General features: G+C 49.9%; 1 protein-coding gene across 1 annotated transcript in view; it reads right to left on the bottom strand.

Moving 5' to 3' along the window:
* The window catches only part of CUNH1orf198 (chromosome unknown C1orf198 homolog), a 29,867-nt gene extending 6,447 nt beyond the window's left edge, over nt 1-23,420 (bottom strand). The window contains exons 1-2 of the mRNA XM_052728218.1: nt 23,040-23,420; nt 10,254-10,304 (exon numbers count right to left, since the gene is read on the bottom strand). Coding sequence (XP_052584178.1) covers nt 10,254-10,304; nt 23,040-23,372 — 384 coding nt within the window. The 5' untranslated portion in view covers nt 23,373-23,420. The remainder of the gene's footprint in view (nt 1-10,253; nt 10,305-23,039) is intronic.
* Nucleotides 23,421-23,686: the final 266 nt, after the last annotated feature.

The following is a 23,686-nucleotide window of genomic DNA, read 5'->3' as shown; positions in this document are numbered from 1 at the left end:
GCCCTGGGTCACTAGTCTACTAGGAGACCCTGCAGCTGGGATTTCAGCTCAGATCAAGAGACTCCAAGGCCTGGGTGCGGGGCTAAAGTACAATGTCATGGAAATGGCAGGGTCCTGTCCATCACATGACCCATCTGTATCCATTCATTAATCTATTCAACTTTTTTGTTTGTTTGTTTTTTTCGAGACAGAATTACTCTGTGTAGCCCTGGCTGTCCTGGAACTCACTCTATAGACCAGAATGGCCTCAAACTCAGAGACCCGCCTGCTGCTGCCTCCCGAGTGCTGGGATTAAAGGCAAGTGCCACCACTGCCCGGCAATCTATTTAGCATTTAAAGTTTTTTTTTTGAGACAGAGTCTCACAAAGCCCAAGGTAGCTTCAAACTCTATGCTGCTGAGGGTGCCCTTGAATTCGTGATCCCCCTGCCTCTACCTCCTGAGTGCTGAGATTACAGTGCCACCTCACTTGCCCTCAGGATCATTTCCAGGTCCAGCATTCTGAACACTGCCTGTTTCCAACTTCCCTAGTAGGACACAAAGGCACTTGGTACAGACAGACATGATGGTTTCCTTAAGTACACAAACTGCTAAAAATAGCTTGGAAATGCCCAAGACTCAGAGATGGGGTTGACTTTGATCTGGAAATTGTACAGTAAGACACATAAAACCAGTTTGCCATGCCCAGGCTTTTTGAGGGGTTGGGAGTGGGGATCCCCTCTCTGGTAGGGTCTTTGCTTAGAAAACTGTGAATTGCAAAGCCAGACCTCCTGACATGTGGGTGGTCAGACGCTGAGGAGGGAAGCCAGGCTTGGAATCCACAATCGTGTCACTGCTGGAGGGACAGCTGCTTGAATCAACTCTGGGGTAGCCAGATGCTCTGCAGCTTCCCAGTGGGAAGTGACATCAACTTAGAAGGGGCATGCTGCCAGGAACAGCTGCCTACCTGCTTTGGGGACTTTGAAGTCAAACACAAGAAAACATGGTGGTACACCTCTTTTATCCCAGCACTAGGGAGGCAAAGGCTGATGGATCTCTGGGAATTTGAGGCTAGCCTGGTCTACATAGTGAGTCCCAGGATAGGCAGAGCTACATAATAGAGAGACCCTGTCTCAAAAAGCTAAAAGCAAAAAGAAAAGAAATGCAGCCAGAGCCTTTTCTCTGTCCCGCTTGGTCCCGCAGCAGCTTATAAAATAATCACTCAGAAGCTTAATATTAATCACAAACTGTTTGGCCTATGGCTCAGGCTTATTATTAGTTAGTTCTTACATCTTAAATGAACCAATTTCTATTAATCTATGTATCGCCACATAGCCAGTGGCTTACAAGTACTTTCACATCTTGCTTCTTGGGTGGCTTGCTGGTGTCTCCCCAACTCCACCCTCTTCTCCCTGTATCTCTGCTTGGATTTCCCGCCTGGCTATATCCTGCCTTGCTATAGGCCAAAGCTGCTTCTTTACTAACCAATGGTAATAAAATGTATTCATAGCTTAGAGAAAGACATCCCACAGCAAGGAAAAGGAAAGGGAGGGGAAGGGAAGGGAAGGGAGGGGAGGGAAAGGGAGGGGAGGGGAGGGGAGGGGAGGGGAGGGGAGGGGAGGGGAGGGGAGGGGAGGGGAGGGGAGGGGAGGGGAGGGGAGGGGAGGGGGAGGGGAGGGGAGGGGAGGGGAGGGGAGGGGAAGGGAAGGGAAGGGAAGGGAAGGGAAGGGAAGGGAAGGGAAGGGAAGGGAAGGGAAGGGAAGGGAAGGGAAGGGAAGGGAAGGGAAGGGAAGGGAAGGGAAGGGAAAAGAAAAAAGAACCAGGGTATAGTGGTTCTTGCTTACAATCCTAACACTCAGGAGGCTGAGACAAGAGGGTTGCTGTGAGTTCCAGGCCAATCTGGGCTATACAGAAATTATCAGGGGCTGCTCCTGCAGACCCAAAGTTACAGGATCTCCATGACACAGAGCAACAACAGGATATCCAAGAGGAGCCCCAGGGAGGGTCCAGTATTGATGATGTAGCAAAAACCAAAGATCTCAAACCAGATCAACAACTCATTGCAATGAACACTTGCAAGTAACAATATATGGACTAAAGGCCTGTGTGACTCACTGTGTTATACTACAGCTTCTACAATGAGATTTTTCTTTTCTTTCAAAATTTATCTTGTTTTATCCTGGGGCAGGGTGGGGGTTGCAAGGGTAGAGGGCAATGGGAAGGGATGGGGAGATGAGTGGGATTGAGATGCATGATGTGAAATCCACAAAGAATCAATAAAAAGTTAAATTTGAAAAAAAAGAAAAGAAATTACCAGGCCAACAAGCCACAGCAACCCCCTGTACCAAAAAACAAATACGAAAAGGGGGTGACGGGGTGGAGGGGGGAGAAGAGGAAGAAGAGGAGAAGGAGGGAAGGGAGAGGAGGCAGCAGCTCCTAACCTATTTGCCTGCCTTTCCCTATGTTTTCGTGATCCTTAACTTTGCACGTAAAGCGTGACTAGTTTCCTCTCACAAGTCAACCTCCTCCTCCTCCTTGTTGGTGAAGGATCTTTCACTATCCCCATAAGAAGAGAAAGAAGGGACTGTGAACCCAGATATCCAAACACTCCTTGGTGGCTGGACGAGGAGGAGAACTTGTTCCCTGTCCCTGTCTATGTTGGCTCAGCTGAAGAACCAAGGAGTGGGCTCAACAAGACCACGTGAAACTGCAGAACTACCATCCCTCATGGGTCAGTGACCCTGAGGTTCCCATTCTGTGTGTTCCCCTCATGGCCTGCTGGGAACTGGCCTTCCTTATAGCTGTCTCTCATGGCTACTGATACAGCCCGATAATTCCAGGCTCACTGGAGGTGAAGAGGGCAGAGCTTGGGCAGGCCCAGGACCCCTAGACCCTGTGAAAGCTTATGGAACAGGGCAGTGGCTGGACGAGAGAACCCATGGGGAGGATCACAGCTTCAGCCCTGGGAGGGGGTGCCCAGAGGAGCACCCACAGTGCAGCTCTCCTATTCCAGGTTCAGTCTGCCATAGGTCCCACCTAGAGAAAACAGGTACCAAATCCCCAGGGCCCAGAGCAAGGCAAGAGAGAGCCCAGCACCTGTTGGGAAGCCACCAGGGACACTACAGGACCTGTACCTCAATCCCAGAGACAGAAGTTTAGTGACTTCACACCACACAGACTCGGGAAGAATAGTTCAGAAGTTTTAGTTGACTGACATGTGCTACATGCCTGGCATGGAAGCCTTTCCCAGAAGTGACATGAAGGATTATTGTCCCTTTTTCATTACAGAAGAGCCAGCATGGTAGCTCACCCGACTTTTCCAGAGAATGCACTGGTTCTAGAGGCCAGACCAGACCACCTCCACCTGGAGCCCACACAGGCCAAGGTGGAAAACAGGAAGACTATGTAAGTCAGGGACAAGGTTTTCCAAACAGTCTGTCTTTTTCAGACATGGGAAGGAGGTCATGCCAGCCTTCTCTCAGTGCCCAGACTGCTGAGCCAGCCCTGCAGAAGGATGCTGCATAGAAGGTAACAGGAAGGGTCATGGTGATGGCATGGGCTGAAGGTAGAAAGGGTCAGGGCTCAACTGAGTGTCCTCTGTGATCCTGGAGACATGGGAACAGAAGAGGAAGGCCAGAATCTCCTCAGCTCCTGGCAGCACCCCACTAGCCCTTCATGCCCTGGGCTCCTGACTTCTCTACAACCTGGTCAGTCAGCAGAGTAGGCCATTCGTCAGCCCATGTGGGGAACAGGGCTCAGCTGGCCACGTCCATTCTAAAAACAGCAAGACCACAACAGAGCCCAGTGTCTATTTTTATGTCCCACTCACTGGAGAGGAATGTGTGATATTCAGCAAAGGGGGGAGTACATGCCGCTAAAAAGGACTGTTTGCCTTGGCAGCCACTGGCAAAGCTAAACTATTGAGACAAAGGCTACGCGCACACGGTCAGAAAGAATCAGAAGAACATTTCCATTAACCCGCCAAATGCTTAGCACGTCTTCTTCCCTCTTGCCCTCCAAAAGACAAAGGGGAGGACCCTGGAAAACTTTAAGAATCACAAAATTAGCAAAGAGGCCATCTTATAGAGATGAGCCAGCATGAACGGGCAGCTTGAGAAACAGCTGGGCAGTGCCTTGAGTCCACTCACCTTACATCCCAAGGAATTGGTCCAGACCTGGAGATAATCACACATGCCCCTTGTTTAGAAGCTCTGAGGTGGACAAATAGTCATCCATCGGTCAGGCTCCAAGGCAGTGAAAACCCAGTGTCACCAGAAAGTGGCAGGCAGGGAGGAGGTAGCCAAAGCCCAGGAGTCAACGATAGGAACACATGAGTCTTAGCCCTCAGGCCTTGCCTGTGACAAGGACACAGACATCTACGCCTCTCTCAAGAGCATAATGTGGAAGATGGACAGTATTGGCTTGGGAGCGCAACTTAGGCAGAGAAATTCCCTGTTCTTCTCCTGCCTAAGTTTCTCCTTTTAAAAGGAGGTGATAGGCCAGACGGAGGTGGTACACACCTTTAATCCAGCACTTGGGAGGCAGAGCCAGGCAGATCTCTGTGAGTTAGAGGCCAGCCTGGTCTACAGATCAAGATCCAGGACAGGCACCAAAAACTACAAGGAGAAACCCTGTCTTAAAAAAAAAAAAAAGGAGGTGATGGACAATGATCAGAGGTATAGCCATGTGCCCAGCACAGTCCTCACATGGGTGTGGTTGGGACAGTCAGAAATGGGATTTATACAGCAGCTGGTGTGGGGGGGGGGATCTTCAAGAGAGGGTGGGTGGAATCCAGCAAAGACAGTGTGGTAAGGAAAGACAGACAGTGGAAAGCAGTGAGGGGGCTAGGGGCTTCAGGGAGACCTGTAGGAGTCTGGGTTTCAGGGGCAGCATTGAGGCCACTGAACTAAAGGAACTGCACAGTATTCCACTCAGGGAAAACGTGGAAGGGTCTAGGGCAGAAGACCACAAAGCTGAGCTCTAGCTTTCAGGAGGGTAGCCCAGGAGGAAAGAGGGGAGGGAGGGAGGAGAAAGACAGCCATTAAGCAGGGAAAGGGGCCTTCCTAAGGAAGACGCATGGGCCCCAGCAGTGCAGGGGTTACATTTGTGATGGGATTGGGTACAGCCTATGGGGCCATGTCCCTCAAAAACCAACTAACATTGAGGAGGTACATTCAAGGCCATGGCTTAGAACTAAGAGGTCCCTCCATCCTCCATGGGCAGTGACACCCCTGAACCACAGCCAGCGGGCACTCCGCTCTCTAGCCAGATGGTTATGTGACCTGCTCACCTATGGCAGGAACAGGAATTTAGATGTGTGCGTGAGTTCAGGGGAAAGACCTGGTCTGGAGGATGGAGGGTGTGCTAGTGTGTACATGGGTGAGTATGTGCTCACAGGGATGCTTTTTCCTCCTGAGGAAGGCCTAGAAGGCTCCCTGCTCTGAACAGTCCACCCAGAACTGGACATCAATGATCTGACTCCCCTTGGCCTCCTTAGGACCTGGAACGGGTAGCCGAACATTAGTAAAAACAGGCAGACAGAAGCCAGACAGCTTCGGGGGAGAGGGACCTTGGGGACGGGTCCCAAGGGCCTAGCCTCCCCACACATTCTCCAACTTGTCTGCAGCCCAGGCAGCCTGGGAATGCAAGGAATCTTCTCCGTTCCTTCCTCCCTCCTAGTCTGGGGCCTTTTGGGTGCTGGGTTTTTCCTCTGGAAACACAGGAGCCTGAGAGAGGAATGCAGCGGTCCCATGGGATTCCCCCCCCCCCCAGCTTGCCTGCCAAACTGATAGATGAGTGGAAGGGATTGCAGTGGTGACCATTTCCCTTGGGGGTTGTACAGGGGCAGGGTAGTAGAGGGGGTGCCGAGAGTTACTGTTAGAAGTAGAGGGATGTGTCTTGCATGATGGAAAATTTGGATATGTTCATTAGCTTCATCCAATTATCCTACAACATATGCAAATAGCAAAACATCTTGCACTCCATAAACACACGTAACTATGTAATAAAATGACAGTACGGGAGATGAACAGTGATGGATGCACAGCCCTGTGAGGGTACTAAAACCTTGTGAGCCACAGAACTGCACACTCAACAGTGGCTAAAGAGATGGCTCAGCGGTTAAGAGCGTGGACTGCTCTTTCAGAAATTCTGTTCCCTGCATCTGCATCTGACATGATAGCTCACAACCGCTTGTAACTCCAGCTCCGTGGGGTCCAACACCTTCTTCTGGCCACTCTGGGCAGCTGCACACACGTGGCATACATATACATTTTTTAAAATGTTTTCTTGGGGGCTGGAGAGATGGCTCAGGGGTTAAGAGCACTGACTGCCCTTCCAGAGGTCCTGAGTTCAATTCTCAGCAACCATATGGTGGCTCAACCATCTATAAGGGGATCTGATGCCCTCTTCTGGCATGCAGTTGTACATGCAGATAGAGTACCATAGACATAAAATAAAAAAATCCTAAAAAAATGTTTTCTTAAGTGGTTAACTGGGGCTGGAGAGATATCTCATCAATAAAGTATTTGCCTTGTGAGCAGAGAGACATAAAATAGACCCCCAGAACTCATGTTTAATAAAAGAAAAAAAAAAGGAGCTAAAGAGATGGCTGGAAGATTAAGTAAGAGTACATACTGCTCTTTCAGAGAATCCAAGTTTGGTTCCCAGCACCCACACTGGGCAGCTCATAACTGCCTATAACTCCAATTCCAGGGGATTCAAAATGCTTTTCTGGCCTCTATAGGTACCTGCACTCACACTCACATATGCATACACACACACACACACACACACACTTAAAAATCAGCTTGGAAAGAAATAAAGATGAGTGGAGTGGTGTATGCTTGTTGCCCCAGTGCCAGGGAAGGAGACAGGTGGATCCCTGAGGCTCTCTGGCTGCCCCGAATCTGCAAGTTCCGGGTCACCAAGAGACCTTGTCTCAAGAAACAATGAGTGGTACCCTGAGGAAGCACACTTGAGTTTGGCCTCTGGCTTCCATATGCATGAGCGCGCGCGCGCACACGCGCACACACACACACACACACACACACACACACACACACACACACACACACACAAAGTAGTAAATGGGCTGGAGGTGCTCAGTGGCAGAGTATGAGCTCAGTATGTGTGAATCTCCAGGTTCAATGTCCAGCACTCCTCAAAAACTAGTGAAATTTACATTATATGAATTTTATCATAATTAATAAAAACAATAGGCTGGAGATACTGCCCAGTGGTAAGCTCACCTAGATCTGGCCCTAGGTCCAATCCCCAGCACTATGAAAACAAATAAATATGCCAAGAGTGGTGGCCCACCCACATCTGGAAGCCCAGTACTGGGGAGGCTGTAGCAGGGGGCTGCTGAGCTTGCCAGGATCACCAGGAGTTGGAAGCCAGCCTAAGCTACATAGTGAGTTCAAGGCTAGCCTGAGCTATATAGAAACTATGGAAAAAAAAAAAAGGCTGAGGCTGGTGAGATAGCTCAGAGGGTAAAGTTACTTGTAGCCATGCCTGATACTGAGTTCAAAACCAGAACTTCTATGGTGGGAGGAGAGAACCAAGTCCCCCAAACTGTCACCAACCTCTACACACAAGCCATGGTGTGCAGGCACACACATACACAATAAGCAAACAAACAATAAATAATATGGAAAGAATCAAAGATCAACGGATGATAGAGTAGCAGGAAATGCCTCAGGATGAACAGTGGAGAGAGGACCACTCCAGTGCAGACCTCGCACTGAACATGCTGCATGCCCCTCCTCCTCCTGCTCCACACCTTCATTCCAGCTGGCTAGATGCTGGCCAGGCCCAGGAACAAAGCAAGTTCACAGCTGAGCAGTTTCCATTCTACCAAGGAGACTCATGGGCACCCCCACCCCCACAAGGGTCACTGCCACACTGTGCCAAAAACACAGGCTGGCTCACTGTGGCTGGCACCACCCAGGTATGTGACCAAGGCTTTCCTGGGGTTTTGGATGGCAGGGATCAATCCTAGTAGGGCCACCAAGAACAGCCCAGCTGAGCCCTGCTCCCACCCACAGCATCACAGGTTAAATGGTGCTGCTTTGGGCCACTGGCCCAGGGAAAGTGCTTGGATCAGTGACAACTGTAAAGTGAGGTCAGCATCCATAAGGGTACGAAGACCATGGGGTCTGATCTCCAATATGCTCTTAGAGACCAGGGTCCCACCCTCACTAAAGCTGCCCCTTGTGTGAGGCTCCTGATCAAGGTCCCTGGTCACCTTTAAGTCCCTAAGAGAATTGCAGCCCATTTTGTAGAAGCAGAGGTTAAAGTTCTCCAAGGTTCTGGCTGAGGAGCGAGTGGTGAGGCTTTCTGCAACTCTACACTGACTGAGGAATGGAAGGGGGCAGCCCTTCACATCCCCACACACCCTACACACCCTGCTCTGCCTCCAGAAACTTCAGCACTGAATTAGAGTGAATGAGAACGTGAGGGAAGAGACAGCCTCCAGGCAGCCTATGCCGTGGAATAATCCCCTTGTACACTGAAAAGATTTGTCACTCGAATTGGTTTAATAGAACACTGATTGGCTGGTAGTTGGGCAGGAAGTCAGGTGGGAAAACCAAACTGAGAATGCTGGGAAGAGGGAGGGCAGAGTCAAGGGGTCACCAGCCAGACGCAGAGGAAGCAAGATGAGAATGCCATACTGAGAAAAGGTACCAAGCCACATGGCTAAACACAGATAAGAATTATGGGTTAATTTAAGTGTAAGAGCTAGTCAGTAATATGCCTGAGCTACCGGCTGAGCTTTTATAAGTAATATTAAGCCTCGGAGTCAATTATTTAGGAAGCAGCTGCCAGGTATTTGGGAACAGGCAGGCAGGAGAGAAACTTCCACCTACAAGCTAGATCTGGTTGCTGTCAGCCACTGGACAATCTAGAGCACTTACAGCTCCCAGCTGACTGCCTCCATCCCCAACCCTCTGTGCAGACCTGGGTTCTCCACTAATCTATAGCAGAAATTTAAAAAGCACTACAGGGCCTGGGCATGGTGGTACCCACCTGTGATCCCAATACTGAAGAAGCAAAGGCAGAAGGACATTAGTATGAGGCTAGCCTAGGCTACATGGCAAATCTCAGTCTCAAAGTCCTATGTGATACAGAAGTTGGCTTCTTTAATTTAGGATATTTAGGATCTGTAAGGTATACGTACATGGAGGGTTAGAGGAATCCAATTTGCTATGTGAATGTGTTCATGGGAATGGATGCCTGTGTCCTCCAATCACTTTTCACGTCAAACATGAGAACAACCTCAAATGTCATGGCATCAGTGTCAAGACTGGTCACCTCCCTTAGGTCAGCCACCCCGTACTAGATGCAGTCCATGGCACAAGGTGGTGTGGCTGTCCCTGCCCTCCAAAGACATGGTGCATCCGAAGACAGTCTGCAGGAGAGGCCTCTCAAGGTCCCTTGCAACTCCATCAATGTTCCCCAACCTTGAGCCTCCCTCTCCACAGGTCCCCAGGGTGCCAGGGTTAGCTGGGACAAGGGCTGTGATTAGAAGCAGTGGGGAAGAGTAAAAAACTAAGAAACAAAGCTTTTAAACAATCTGTGCCTGAAAAGCCCATTCCACACACAGCTGTCTCCTCTGCAGCATCGTCCACTTCAGAGACAACACCATGTGGGAAGTTGTAGAGTTTGAAAATCATGACCGTTCACCTCTCCTTGGCTACAGGAGACTTGCTTCTTTGTGGTCATGCTGCTTGCTAAGGTCCTTCTCCTGGACAACAGGGGAGATGGGGACATGCTCTAAAGTTGGGCTTGATGCTCTGGCAGTGATGACAACCGGTCCATGAGTGACTGGGAGACCAGGGTCCATTCCCATGTGTCCATGTGTGTCTGTGTATGTGTACATGCAGCACACAAACCAACCAAAGTCAGCTAACCGGGAGCTCTAAGCTGTCGCAAGGGGCATCCACCACCAAAGTGCCAAATATTAGTGGGCTAAAGTATGAAGAAGGAGAAGTCCCCTGACAGGGCAGCCCTCACCCAAGATGGCTGGAGTTCACCAGGGAACTCATGGGCCTGGGGGATATCATGGGGCATTGTGGGACTGATAGACTCACACACAGATTCAGTTCCCCAAGCCCTCCCCACCCCCGACTTTGTCTTACCAACATGGGCTGTCAACTGTAGCCCAGCATTAAGGATCACATAGCCCTTTGCACTCATCAAATGTGGAAAGAAATGTACAGGTACTCAAATATTTTCAAAAGGGACAAACAGATCTAAATTTCATTCAACTTACCCTTGTTTCCCAGGAGAATGGGGCCGAGTGCTCATCTTGCCAAGTTATGTCCTGAAACAAAAATTCAAGAATAAGTCTGAGGCCCGAACTCCGACAACCCTGTGTAGACATCCATCCAGGACTACGAGGGACCCACACACAGGACAACTCAAGCTCTAAAAAAACGGATGTCTCAGTGCTTGAGAAGGCCAGCACTGGGAACTGCTGCAGCCCAGGCTGCTGGTCCTCTCCTGCCAAACAGGCATCTTAGCGAGCACCAGTGACCTCAGCCGAGCCAACCCAAGACAGGAGCTTCAAGACATGGGACGGCTACTGTCCTCAGCAAAAACAGGGTCGAGTCTCAGCCCAACCAGGGCAAACTGTATGATCTGGCACGAGGACACGGCCTTCTGAACCTGTTTCCTTGCTTCTGTGAGGGGCTCACACACCCTGCAGGCTTGCTGTGAGGTTGTAACCTGGCAACTTATGCAAAGAACACAGCCAGCAACACACTCGTGCCCTCTCCTCCTGGCCGCCGAAAGGCACCAGCAGCAGCGTCCGTGGACAAAGCATCGGGCAATGCAAGTGTCTAATCCTAACAACGCTGATCTTGCTCCTGACTCAGCACACACTTGCGGCAGAAGACCTCTTCGGGGCACTCACTGGACTCAGACCCTGGCTTGCAGGTCCTGTTGGCTAGCTTGAAGAAAGGGCTTGGGCCTCCTCTCCACCCCCACAGAGTACCTGTCTGTGCCCAGCTGCTCTAAAACATGGGACAGATTTTTGTCTTTTTTTTTTTAGATGGTCTCATGTCACAATCTGCCTTCAAATTCACTGTGTGTCCAGGGATGACCTTGAACTCCTGATCTTCCTGTTTCTACTTTCTAAGTGAGGAGATTACAGGCACATAGCACCACGTCTGGTTTGTCGTACAGGGGATTGAACTTGAGGCTTTATGCACACTAGGCAAGCACCTTACCAACAGAGCTATGTCTGAAACCCCAGATAAAATATGTAAACCAAGAGTGACATTAATTCTATGTTCATCTCCCACTGTCCCCAAACAACTCCTCGGTGATTTATATCACTTCATGTGGTACCCAATAAATTACGTCCCTTGTCACCTAGCAGCCAGGTGACCTGGCTCCAAGCTCCACAAAGAGAGCTGTTGTGCCCAAGGCTCCTTCTTCAGATGCTGACAGAGCCCTGCGCCAGAACAGCCTCACAGATGGCAGGAACCCCGGAAGAATGCTTGCCAGCACAACAGCCATCTCGGCTGCAAGCCAGCTTTCCCTAGGCACACCCCTGCTGAGCTGAGTAGCAGTTGAGGTCCAGTGAAGAACGATAATAGCAAAGGCATGGTGGCTCTGGGCAGTTGACAGCCCGTTCCTAAGAAGACACCGAGCTTGACAAGGCACAGTAACATAATAAGTCCTTTCCCCACCCTATCCCCAGAGCTGGAGAAGCCCAGGTTCCACAGTTATGAGCTCAGGACCTCTGCACAAGACAGGTCTTCACATACCACAACTCATACACCTCACACATTCCTATTCCCAAAGCATCACAATGTGGGGAGTGGGGATCTGGGTCTTCTGGGATGAAGGTACCGAGGGTAAAGCTGCCATTTATAGAGTCTCTTGCATTGGGGGATGAGTAGTCGGTGGCTGTATGGTAAGGGCTACCCTACTGTGGCTCCTGGGCTCAGGAGGAGGGGCTGCTGCATGTTCATGCTTAGGCCCTTTCCTCCAGTGGGTATGCAGAGGGTCCAAGAACTGCACACTAACACCAGAGAAAGCCTGTTCACGTGGATACATGCTATACCAAGACTACATCGCAGAGCGTATATCCCCAGAGCTGGATAGGCTGAGCAGTAAAGTGGGACCAGGCATTAAGAGAGCCAAAAGGCGCCGGGCGGTGGTGGCGCACGCCTTTAATCCCAGCACTCGGGAGGCAGAGCCAGGCGGATCTCTGTGAGTTCGAGGCCAGCCTGGGCTACCAAGTGAGTTCCAGGAAAGGCGCAAAGCTACACAGAGAAACCCTGTCTCAAAAAACCAAAAAAAAAAAAAAAAAAAAAAAGAGAGCCAAAAGGCCCTCAGCTGGGCAGCTAATACAGTCCGCCATAAATAGCCACTGATCCTGCACAATGGTAACATCTGTTGAGAATCTTGGCTCCAGAATGGACTTGCACTGCTTTTTAAAAAATATTTATTTATGTGTATGTGTGTCTGTGTATGGATATGCACACGTGAGTGAAAGTGCCTTTGGAGGCCAGAAGAGGGTTGTCAGCCTGGCCTGGAGCTGGAGTTACAGATGGTTGTGAGCCACTGTACACGGGTGCCGGGAACCAAACTCAGGTCCTCTGCAAGAGCATCAAGTGCTCTTAACCACTGGCAGCCTCTCCAGCCCACTTGGGTTATTTTGCACTACACAGTCGTCAGGCAAAACTTCTAAAAATGAGAACAGGGTCACTGCATTCCACTCTGGAATTTCGGCTAAATCCCAGTTACTTCCAATGTCTAAATTCTGCCCATCCAAAAATGGCCATGGCTATCTGGAGGAATGTGAGCCAATGCCTGGGAGCGACAGCTGCAGCTGGGACCTGTCCTCATCTCTGCGGCTGCTGGGGGTGGAAACATCGAGTTAATTCTGCAGTTCTAGGCTCTTGGGACACTGTGCACTCCTCTCAGCGGCAGACAGCCTTCAGTGGGAAGCGGAGCAGGTCAGTGGAACAGATACTGCTTATTCTAGATGTGACTTGTGAGAGAGGTGAAGGGCGTTGTCTGGCTAACGCAGTTTTCACTGAGGCCACCAGCCCAAGCCACATTAGCGGACAGAGAAAGGAGGTAGGGATCACAAGAATGGGTGGGAGCTGGAACCACTCATGTGTCACCTGCCCTGACTTCTAAAGAGTTCTGTCAGGTCAGTCCCTTTGAATCCCTTTGAATCGCCGATGATAAGTCAGAGGCTCCTGGCTGTGGGAGGCAACTGTGAGCAGGACTCCAGGAAGCAAAAGTCAGGGCCCAGTGCTTGGTGGGTCGGAGTCCCAGGGTCGCTGCCCACACTTCCTGGAATTCCACGGGGGGGTCACAGGGGTCACAGGCTGGGAAAGGTCACTGAGATGTCCCCTTAGCGTCAACAATCTTCTGTTTGCTTCAGCAAGAAGCTTAATCAAGAGGCAGATTCCTTAGATTTCTGCAATTCTGAGCTCATAAAAAATAAAGCACTTAGCAAAAATAAATCTGCCAAACAAAAATGTGATGGGAGCTCCGTCGTCAGCTGGCAGTGGCTGCGCCTCCAGCCATGGACTTCGCTGGCGTTGGAGCAGCCTCCCAGGCTGCCAGCACAAATGGCAGCAGATTCTCAAAGTGGTAGTTCCTGCTCCTACACACAGAGACACACTCACTTACAAAGACAAACTCACACTCACACAAAGACATTCCCATACAAACATGTTCTCATACATAGATACACTCTTACACATAGACACAGTCCCATACATAGACTTCTACACACTTCCACACAGACACACTCCCACATATAAATGCACTCCCACACAGACATACTCAGATACTTAGATACTTGCACAAAGATACACCTGCACGAAGACACACATACACAGACACGCTCATATAAACACTTACAAGCACAGACACACAGACATATACATACACAAACATACACAGACACATTCATGCATATATAGACACACACACACACACACACACACACAAGTGTTTCCCCTTTTTCTTCTGCTTCCACAGTAACCAGCAGGCAAACAAAATAAAGGCAGGTGCAGGCCTGGAGTGGGATCGTGCACTCTCACTCTGGGGCTGCTGAAAAGCCCTCTGCCCACCTCCCAGGCACCCAGATCTGAAACAGTGGAAGTACAACTTACTCACGTCCTTCAGACCTCAGGACAACACAGGTGGCCTTCACTCTGGCCAACCATCACCCACAGAGTCAAAATCCCATGTGAAAGAGACAGACCCTGTAAGTCTGGCTGAGCTTCTGAGGAGCACAGCGTAAGAGTATGCCAACCACACATCACCAAATCAGAATAGCCAAAGCAGAACGGAAGCCACAAGAGACACAACTATGAGGACACAGAAGCATGGAAAACCACAGAAAACCATGGAAGGCAGCAATCAGAAGCTGGTACGCACTACAGGAGGGGCTGCTGGTCCTCACAAGGGTTACACACAGACACACACACAGACACACACAGACACACACACACACACACACACACACACACACACACACACACACACACACACAGTGTTTCCCCTTCTTCTTCTGCTTCCACAGTAACCAGCACTAAAACTAGTTAAATCACTACCATCTCAGGTGCATTTGCTGTCTGTAAAATGTTGATCCAACTCAGTGTCTCCAAAGGAGAGCAGTATTACTATGTGTGTAATAAGCATATTCTTCACATTATGCTAAGTGAAATAAGCCAGACACAAGAATAAATATTGTTTTTATGGTCCCATCGACATGCAATACTGGAGTATGAAAAATCATAGTGGCAGAAAACAGAAGCTGCCAGAAGTGGGGTGGGGAGAATGGCAGTTATAATTAACCTGTACTGTTTTATTGATTAAAGGATATAAAGTTTCATTTCAAAACAACACAAACAGCTGGGCAGGGCAGTGGATGGCTCAGCATGACAATCTGAATTCAATCCCCCAGAATGTGTAAAGGGGGAAGGAAAGAACCAACTCCCAAAGCTTCCTATGAACGCCACATAAACACTGGCACACATGCTCACATACATATATCATGCATATACACAATAAAAAATAACAATTTAAAAACAAACAAACAAAACATGGCTGGCATCGAACTTGGTGGTGGCTGGCATCGGCTTTTAATCCTAGCACGCAGGAAGCAGAGGCAGGCAGATCTCTGTGAGCTCAAGGACAGCCTGATTTACATAATGATTTCCAAGCCAGCCAAAACTACAAAGTGCAACCCTGCCTCAAAAACAAAACACAAACAAACATGGCTGGGCATGGCTGAGCACACCTGTCATCCCAACATTCCGAATGCTAAGGCAGGAGGATGGTGAGTTCCAGACGAGCCTGGGCCCCACAACAAGACTCTGTGCCAGGAATAACTAAATAATCTGGAACTGGATGTGGGAATGGTTGCACACACTTTAAATATGTAGAATGACATTGTACACTCAGAAACGGTTGAAATGGGGTTGGGGGTGGAGATTATCTGGTATAGTGCTTCCCTGGAAGGTACAAAGGCTCTGGGTTTGATCTTCAACGCGGCATAAACAGGGTGTGATGATACACACCTGCAATCTCAGCACTTGGGAAGGGGAAGCAGGAGGATCAGAAGTTCAAGGCCATCCTCAGCTACACAGAGTTGGAGGGTATATGATACACAAGATCCTGTCTCTTTAACATAAGCTGGGTATGGCTCACATTTGTAATCCCAGCACTTAGGAAGTAGAGGCAGGAGGATCAGAAATGCAGTCATCCTTCGATACATAGTGAGTTCAAGGATTGCCAGGGAATCATAAGACACTGTCTTTTTTAGTTTTTGAGACAGGGTCTCTCTCTATAGTCGTAACTATCCTGGAACTCGCTCTATAGACCAGGTTGGCCTTAAACTCACAGAGATCTACCTGCCTCTGCCTCCAGAGTGCTGGGATTAAAGGTGTGTGCCACCACTGCCCAGCCAGAGTCTTAAAGAAGAAAAAAGACTGGTTATAATGGCAAGTTTTGTGCTATGTATACTGCATAGCAATAAAAAGGTCTTGGAAAGACAAGGAGGAACTGAAGATGCTAATTACTAACTGGGAGCTGCCAACCTGGCAGATTGCAGTCTGGGATTTCAACTCTCCTGGGGAAAAGATCAGATATAGTGTGACCAGGTGTGTAAAAGCCACCTGTGTGCGAAGACCCTCTACAAACAACTGTCTAGCCTCCTATGGACTCACTCTACACATCCCTCAAGGCAGTTCCAGGGCAAATGAGTGGTCTCCAAGCCCTGCGAGAGCATCTTTGTTCTTGGTGACATTTGAAGATTACACACTAACCATCGCCAAGCATGTTTAATCACAATGTTTCAGAACTACAGTCCCTATTACTTGCCAACTGGACACACCCTGACCACAAAGCAGACACCTTCTGCGAGGACAGCCTGGTTTCCAAAAGTGGGAACCCCAACTATTAAGTCCCAGAAATAGGGCCAGTTTCCTTGGTGACTCAGAAGCAGGGTCTGCAGTTACAAGATGCCTTGGGGACCACAAACGATCACTATGCCTCTAAAGCCCAGGATCAGCGGCGTTCCTAGGGGACAAGCAATGGCATTGCAGCTCAGGCTAAGAAACGCTGTCAACCAGAGAGAGCAAGATCTGACGGCAGAGCCTGTGCAAAGGAACAGAAAATCCCCTGTGCTGACAGCAGTTACCCGTGGGTTGATGCTGGGTGGCCTGGACACTCAAAGACTCTGCGTACTCAAAGACACCACGACTGTGTGTAGACTAAGGACAGCTCACAGCAACTTTCAGGTCCAGCAATTAAGAACACTGGCTCCGCCAGGGCTGGAGAGATGGCTCAGTGGTTAAGAGCACTGACTGTTCTTCCAGAGGACCTGAGTTCAATTCCCAGCAACCACATGGTGGCTCTCAACCATCTCTGGCGCTTATAATAAATAGCTAAATCTTTTAGGGCTGGAGAGATGGCTCAGCGGTTAAGAGCACTGGCTTCTCTGCCAGAGGTCCTGAGTTCAATTCCCAGCAACCACATGGTGGCTCACAACCATCTGTAATGTGATCTGGTGCCCTCTTCTGGCCTGCAGGGATACATGCAGACAGGAAATTGTATACATAATAAATAAATAAATAAATAAATGAATAAATAAATGAATAAATAAATGAATAAATAAATGAATAAATAAATAAATAAATAAATAAATAAATAAATAAATAAAAGAACACTGGCTCCTCTTCCAGAGGCCCTGGGTTCGACCCCAGCATCCCTGTATTGGCTCACAAGTACCTGGTCCAGGGAGTCCAACACCCTTCCCAGGACTCTGTGGTCATGAGTCACACACATGGTTCACAGACACACACATGCAAGCAAAACACCCATACATACACATACAAATAAAATAAAAACTTTTTTTAAAAAAGCATTTAAAAGAAAAAAAACAAACAGGAATGAGGGCCAGTGAGACGGCTCAGTGAGTAAAGGTACTTGCCAAACTAGCCTGGCCAACCTGAGTTCAATCCTCCACAAAGGCGGAAGGAAAGCCATGACTCCAAAGCTGTCCTCTGACCTCCACACATGTACTGTGGCATGTACACCCATGCACACACATCATCCTCCTGTGCATGAGCACACTTGCTTGGACACACACACACACACACACCACACACACTATAATAATACATTAATTAAAAAAAACCAGGAATTAGCTGGGGATGTAAGTGACTCAATGGTAGAGGGTTTATACATATACAGTACACATATACATGACTCTGGGTTTAATCTCCAGCATCATAAGTAAATAAATAAATAAAGGAACAAGGGAATGAGGCGATCAGTCTCTCTGATGTTCAGAGTGGTAAACCACATCAAGCCCAGCATGATGGCTTAGGCCTATCTATAGTCCCAGCTACTCGGGAGGCTGAGACAAGAGGATTCTAATAGTCCAAGGACTGCCTTGAGTTCAAAGTCAACTTGGGCAGCCTAGCAAAACCCTAAAAGATTAGAAAAAGGGCTGGGCTATAGCCTGGTGGTAGAGCACTTGCTTAACATGCAGGAAGCCCTCGGTTGATTCTCCATGTACAGAAAAAAATAAAAAGGATGGGAGTTTGAAAAGAACAATTAAAATATGCCTTTAAAAAAATACCTGCCTGTTGGCAGCAATTGTGCATACACTTACAGAAGTGGCTCTGGTCTCTTAGACCAGCAGTATATTTATCTCTACTGAAGTAAGGGTCCATAACTGCGAGTGCAGAGCTGTAGTTCCAAAGACAGAAAGCCCTGGTGACTTAGCTTGTGACACATTCCACTAGGGACACAAGTTCAGAATCGTGGGCATGGGCAGGGATAGGGCCATCTCTCCTGGTGATGAGACAGGGAACGGACTGGGAGGAGGGAGGTCAAGGGACTAGCAGAAATGTGGTCATCACTTTTTTTTTGTTACTGATGTATTTTTGAGAAATGGCTACATTCTTCCAACACCATGGGAACCTCTTCCTTGGGGTATGAGTCCTGTCAGTCAAAAGATGACTCCAAGACTGCCCATGTGCTTCTTGCCCTCCCAGAATGGCACAAACTGATCCTTTCATCTCTGCAAAACCAGTTTCCAGGCTGCCACTGGGTCACCTCCCATGGAAGCCAGCAATGGAGGCGCCCAGAAGGGAAGCCACGTTTGCTGGCTCAGCTCCGGGCACCCAGCCAAGTGCTATCATGCCGAGGAGCCATCAATCTGCAAGGGGAGCAGGAGGGGCAGGTCCAGAGCCTCGCTCACAGCCTGCTGCATCTGGACCATTCTCAGTGCTAACCTGGCAGTTCAGCACAGGGTCCAGGCAGAGGGACGCAAGAGGCCAAATTTACCTTGTCCTCATTTCTAAAATACACATGGATATGCCAGACAGGAGGGGATGGTGATTCACACATTCCACTTTCCTTAAAAACCAAGTCCAACATACTGAGAAATCAACTCTCAAATCACTATCCCCATCTCCCAAAAGGCTGAGAGCTAGGAACATAACTCCATTGAGAATATGTTTGCTACAGAGGCAAGAGGACCTAGTTCACTCCTCAGTACTCAGATAGAGAGCAGGGAGGGCATGGTAGTGCACACTTATGATCCCAGAGCTGGGAAGGGAGAGACAGACTCCCTGGGGCTCACTGGACAGCTGGCCTAGCTGAAGAGTGAACCACCAGCAAGACAGAGTCTGTGTCAAAAAACAAGGTGGATAGCACCAGAGAAACACCCTAGATTTGGCCTCTGCATGCACACATGCGCAAACACACACACACACACACAGACACACACACACACACACACACACACACACACAGATAAAAGGTAAAAAGAAATTGTTAAAAAAAAAAAAGAAAGAGAGAGAGAGAGAGAGAGAGAGAGAGAGAGAGAGAGAGAGAGAGAGAGAGAGGCAAAGCCGAGTTTCACATGGGAGAGAAAAAGCCCTCTAGTCTCAGAAGCCAAACATCTGGCCAAATTCATGCCCAACAAAATAGAATTCCAGAAGGATCTAGGAAGGGTCTCAGACAGAGAGGAGCAAGAGCACTAGGAGGGCCTCAGGCCTCCAGGAGGAGCTTTTGGGAGGCAGCTGTCAACTAAGCCGCAGGCAAGGTTCAGAGCTATCTGGCTCCAGGGTCTTAAAACGCCAGTTTCTAGAATCCAGGTCAAGGGGCTGTGGGGCTGGATGACCCACACCAGTACCCACCCCTGCCCAGGTCCACCTACTCCGTGGAGAGGTGGCAGAGACAAACAGATGCCACAGCAGCAAGATTTACCACTACAGGAGCTCCAGCATCTCTGCAAGGGTCTGTCTGGAGCTAAGACAACGGCAGTGCTTAGAACCCTGGAACTCACCAATGTGCCTGGGTCCTGCTGGGTGTGGCAAGGAGTTGGGGACAGGAAACCACTTCCTGAAAATTCAGAGTTCTGGGTTTGTTGGATTGCTTCCTATGACAACAGTAGAGTATACAGGAGATCTCCTCTCAATCAAAAACCTTTTAGCTCTCAAAGAAGCCATTCCCAGAACTTCACTGCTGAAAGAACAAACCTTCCAGAGAAGGAAGGGAGCTGCCAGCCTGAGAAAAGCATCCATCAAAAAGCATGCTTTAATGTTCTCAAGAAAACTCGCAAGGCCGAGGGAACATCCCCAGGGGCCTCACCTGTTCCGAACCATTGATGGCACATTATGCTTCACCCTGCCAGAGTGGCATCCTGCTGATGACATGGCCGGACTTGAACCCGGGCCCTGGTGCTCCAAGCCCTCTTCTTTGCTGCTGTAGAACAGCAGTGAAGGGATTAAGACAATACTGGAGTCAGGGTAGGAGGCTGGCAGGCTTGAACAAAACTAAGTTCTCTGCACATCTCCACTGAGATCAGTTCACGAAGCAGGGATTTTAATGGAGCTGGTGAAGGCTAATTTGGGAGAGAGGGAGGTTTAAGCACCCTAGTCCAGGGTGCCTCTAGTTTCTATGACAGCCTAGAAAAATACTTGCTTAGCTGATTCCCAAAGCAGCTAAAATACTGACAGTCCCTTCTTTGCCACAGCACTAAAAGCAGAGACCACTATCTCTACAGAGGACCAGGTTACATTAGCAAGACAAGAGGAGATCTGAGTTCTGCCCAGGCCATCCAGCTTTCTGGAGATCAGGGTGAACACACACCTACACACACACACACACACACACACACACACACACACACACACACAGGTGTCATGTTGCTGCACCTGTCCTATGCACACAGGCAAAGGAGCCCCTACGACATCCAGAGTCACCAAGACCTATGGTCACCAGTCTATAATTAGGGTCCCATTTGTTCCTGAAAGACATAAAAATGAGTAGATGGTACTGAAAATAATGATAGTAGATGACAGTAAAAACAAAACAAAACAAAACAACTAGATGGTGTTACTATAGGATAGGGGGCACAAAATTTTATTGGCAACAGAGAACATGATTCAAGAAAACAGGCAGCATCCTTTGGGTGTAGAACGGGCTTTGGAGCCCTGGATTTTTGGTTTTTTTTTTTTTTTTTTTTTTGCTCAAATTTGGGGCCACCTATTTGGGTGTCATATCACCTACCTGGGAGGCACACAGACACACACACACACACACACACACACACACACACACACACTGTATTCCCATCTGCTAGCCCTGTGGCAGACACTAGTCCTCCTTCATGAATGATCTCCTGGGTGCCATGATGAGACCGCTGATGGGACCAAACTGACTTCAGTTTGGTGCCAACCTCTCACTCAGTCTGGTGGAATTTATGGTCCCCTGTGCTGTTAAATCTCACACTACTGTAGGCAAAAAGGAAACACTCACCCTGGCTGATGTCCTACAGACCCTGCCTAAGACTCAAGGTTGCTTGTCCCTCTGCCACCTGGGCTGAAGCTGCTCAGGGACTTGGGAGGTGTGTGTGTGTATTCTGCCCATTTTGCACTGCTGAGATTGACATTGGGTGCTACTGAAGGGCACGTGGACAGCTAGCTCAGCACAAAGTTTCATTTCGTGCAAACGCTGGAGTATGAGTGTAGGTCAGAGGTCAACATTAGGTGTTTGTTGTCCCTCAAGATGCTGCCGACCTTGTCTTTGGGGACAGGATCTCTCATTAGTCTGGAACTTGACAAAAAGGCTAGGCTGGTTGGCCAGTGGTCCCCAGGGATCAACACGGGAATCACAAGTGTGTGCCACCTCTCCATGGTTGCTAGAGATCCTCATTCGGGCATGGCAAGTCTCGCTGTTGGAACCATCTCCCAAGCCCCTATTTGCTTTAAACCACACCGGTACACAAAGGCAGAATCAGGGCAGTCTGGCACCAGATGAGGAGCTAGAGTAAAAAGAAAAGTGGCCACATCTCTCCTTGTCAGTGACCCTGGCTCCAATGTGGCTTGGCCTTTTGATATTCTCAGGACCAGTGACAGCCAATCTCTGGCATTTGTTAAGTACTGACAGGGCTGCTTCCTCTTAGATTTATTTACCGGAGACACTGCCAAAGAGGAACTGTTTGCCTGCTCATCATCCAGATCCAAGCGCAAACTCTGTCCACATGTCTTTATGGAGATGCATATTTTCACAATGAAATGCTTCAGCTCCAGGAATATATTTTAAGACTTATATTTTCATCTCCTACCACACCCTTGTTTTTCCTGGCAAGGCCCTCAGAGTTTCAAGTGGGATGGAGAGCAGAAGGCAACGTTGGTGGACAGCTCTGCCTTCACAATTCCCTGGCAGTAAAGTGGATTTGTGACCACAAGCGTCCTGTAGTAACAAACATCGACGAATACCTGGCCTGAAAAAATCTTAACTGGTATTCCTTCCACTCTCGGCATAACTTCCCCAGGGGAGGAGAGGGGGAAAATCTCTCCTAGCCCCTCCTCCCTGCCTCCTAGAAAACTGCCTCCACCCAAAAGACTTTCACAACTCCGGTTGCTACTGATGTTGTCCTTCAAAACAAAGTTGAGTCCCTGAGGTCCAAGTACATACTCTCGTGGCACAACGGGCTTCAGAGAAACCATCTCCAAGTAAAACACCAGGTTTCTGGACAGCGCAGAATCCGGATCCATTGTGCCTAAGAGCAGGGTCAGGCCGGAGCAATTTCAGTAGTTTCTCTCTTCCCTCAGCGTCTAGAGCCCAGGCTTCGGGACTCAGGCTTACTGGAGTTATCTCAACTTCTCCGGTGTTTGGGTGGGAACCGGGACTCACATGTCACACCCAAACACAACCTCCATTGTGGTCTCCCGGGGACACATCCCAGGGCGGCGGTGCCTGGCAGTCCCACCTCCCCCACTGAGGTCCTCAGCCATAACATTTGCCGGCCCCTGGGTGCCTGGTGTTCGGGAACGGTAGACATTATTCCCGTTTCATACCCGGAAAACTGAGGCTCTAAGTCGTAAACTCATCGAGGGCCAGGCTGCTAAGGGGCAGAGCCTCATCAAAACCCAGGTTCGCGTGATTTCCTCTCTACTGTTTCCACTTTGTCTTTACATGTTCCCTTCTCCCAGAGATTTCTGAACTCCCCCTCACCGCCCACTCCGCCGTAAGTGGCCAGTCCCGCCGCACCCACCTCGTCGCCGAAGCGCACCAGCTTCTGGCCCGTGGGCCCGCGCAGGCCAGGGAAGCGCGCGGGGTCCCCCACGTCCCCCGCGTCCGCGGCCCGCGGGGCGCGAGGCCCCACCAGGCAGCGGTCGATGATTTCGTCCTGCTGCGCGGGCGGCAGCCGCGCCCACTCGGGCCCATACTTCTCCCGGATCTTCTCCTTGTCCTGCATGATCTTCCTAGCCATGGGGCTCAGCGACGAGAAGTAGGTGAAGCGCTTCCGCTCCCGGTCGTCCAGCGGCCGGTTCCCGCTCATGACGGCCGAGCGCGAGGCCGCGATCGCCGCCGCCATCGACGCCATGCCCGGCCCGCGCGTCCCGGCCCGAGCGCCGCCTCCCGGGCCGCCCGCGCCCCGCCCCGGAGCTCCGCCTCCGTCTCCGCCCGGAGCTCCGTCCCTACCCCACCCGCGGCGCCTGCCTCCCTCCGCCCCTGGCTGAGCACCGCCCCCAGACCTTGCCGGGACGCCCTTCCTCCGGGCCACCTATGCCCCACCTGGTACCGGTCCGAACCACGAATCGTCCCCGAGCCCTGTCAGCACCTGAAGTCCCGCCTCCACTCGGAGTCCCATCCCCACCTGGAGTCCCGCCCCCATCCTGAGCCCCACCCCCAAGCTCC

Source organism: Peromyscus californicus, unplaced genomic scaffold (genome assembly GCF_007827085.1).
Source record: "Peromyscus californicus insignis strain IS unplaced genomic scaffold, ASM782708v3 Scaffold_8__1_contigs__length_139910024, whole genome shotgun sequence".
Lineage (NCBI taxonomy): Eukaryota > Metazoa > Chordata > Mammalia > Rodentia > Cricetidae > Peromyscus > Peromyscus californicus.
The sequence above is the reverse complement of the archived record's forward strand: the minus strand, read 5'-3'. Positions and strand labels throughout refer to the sequence as shown.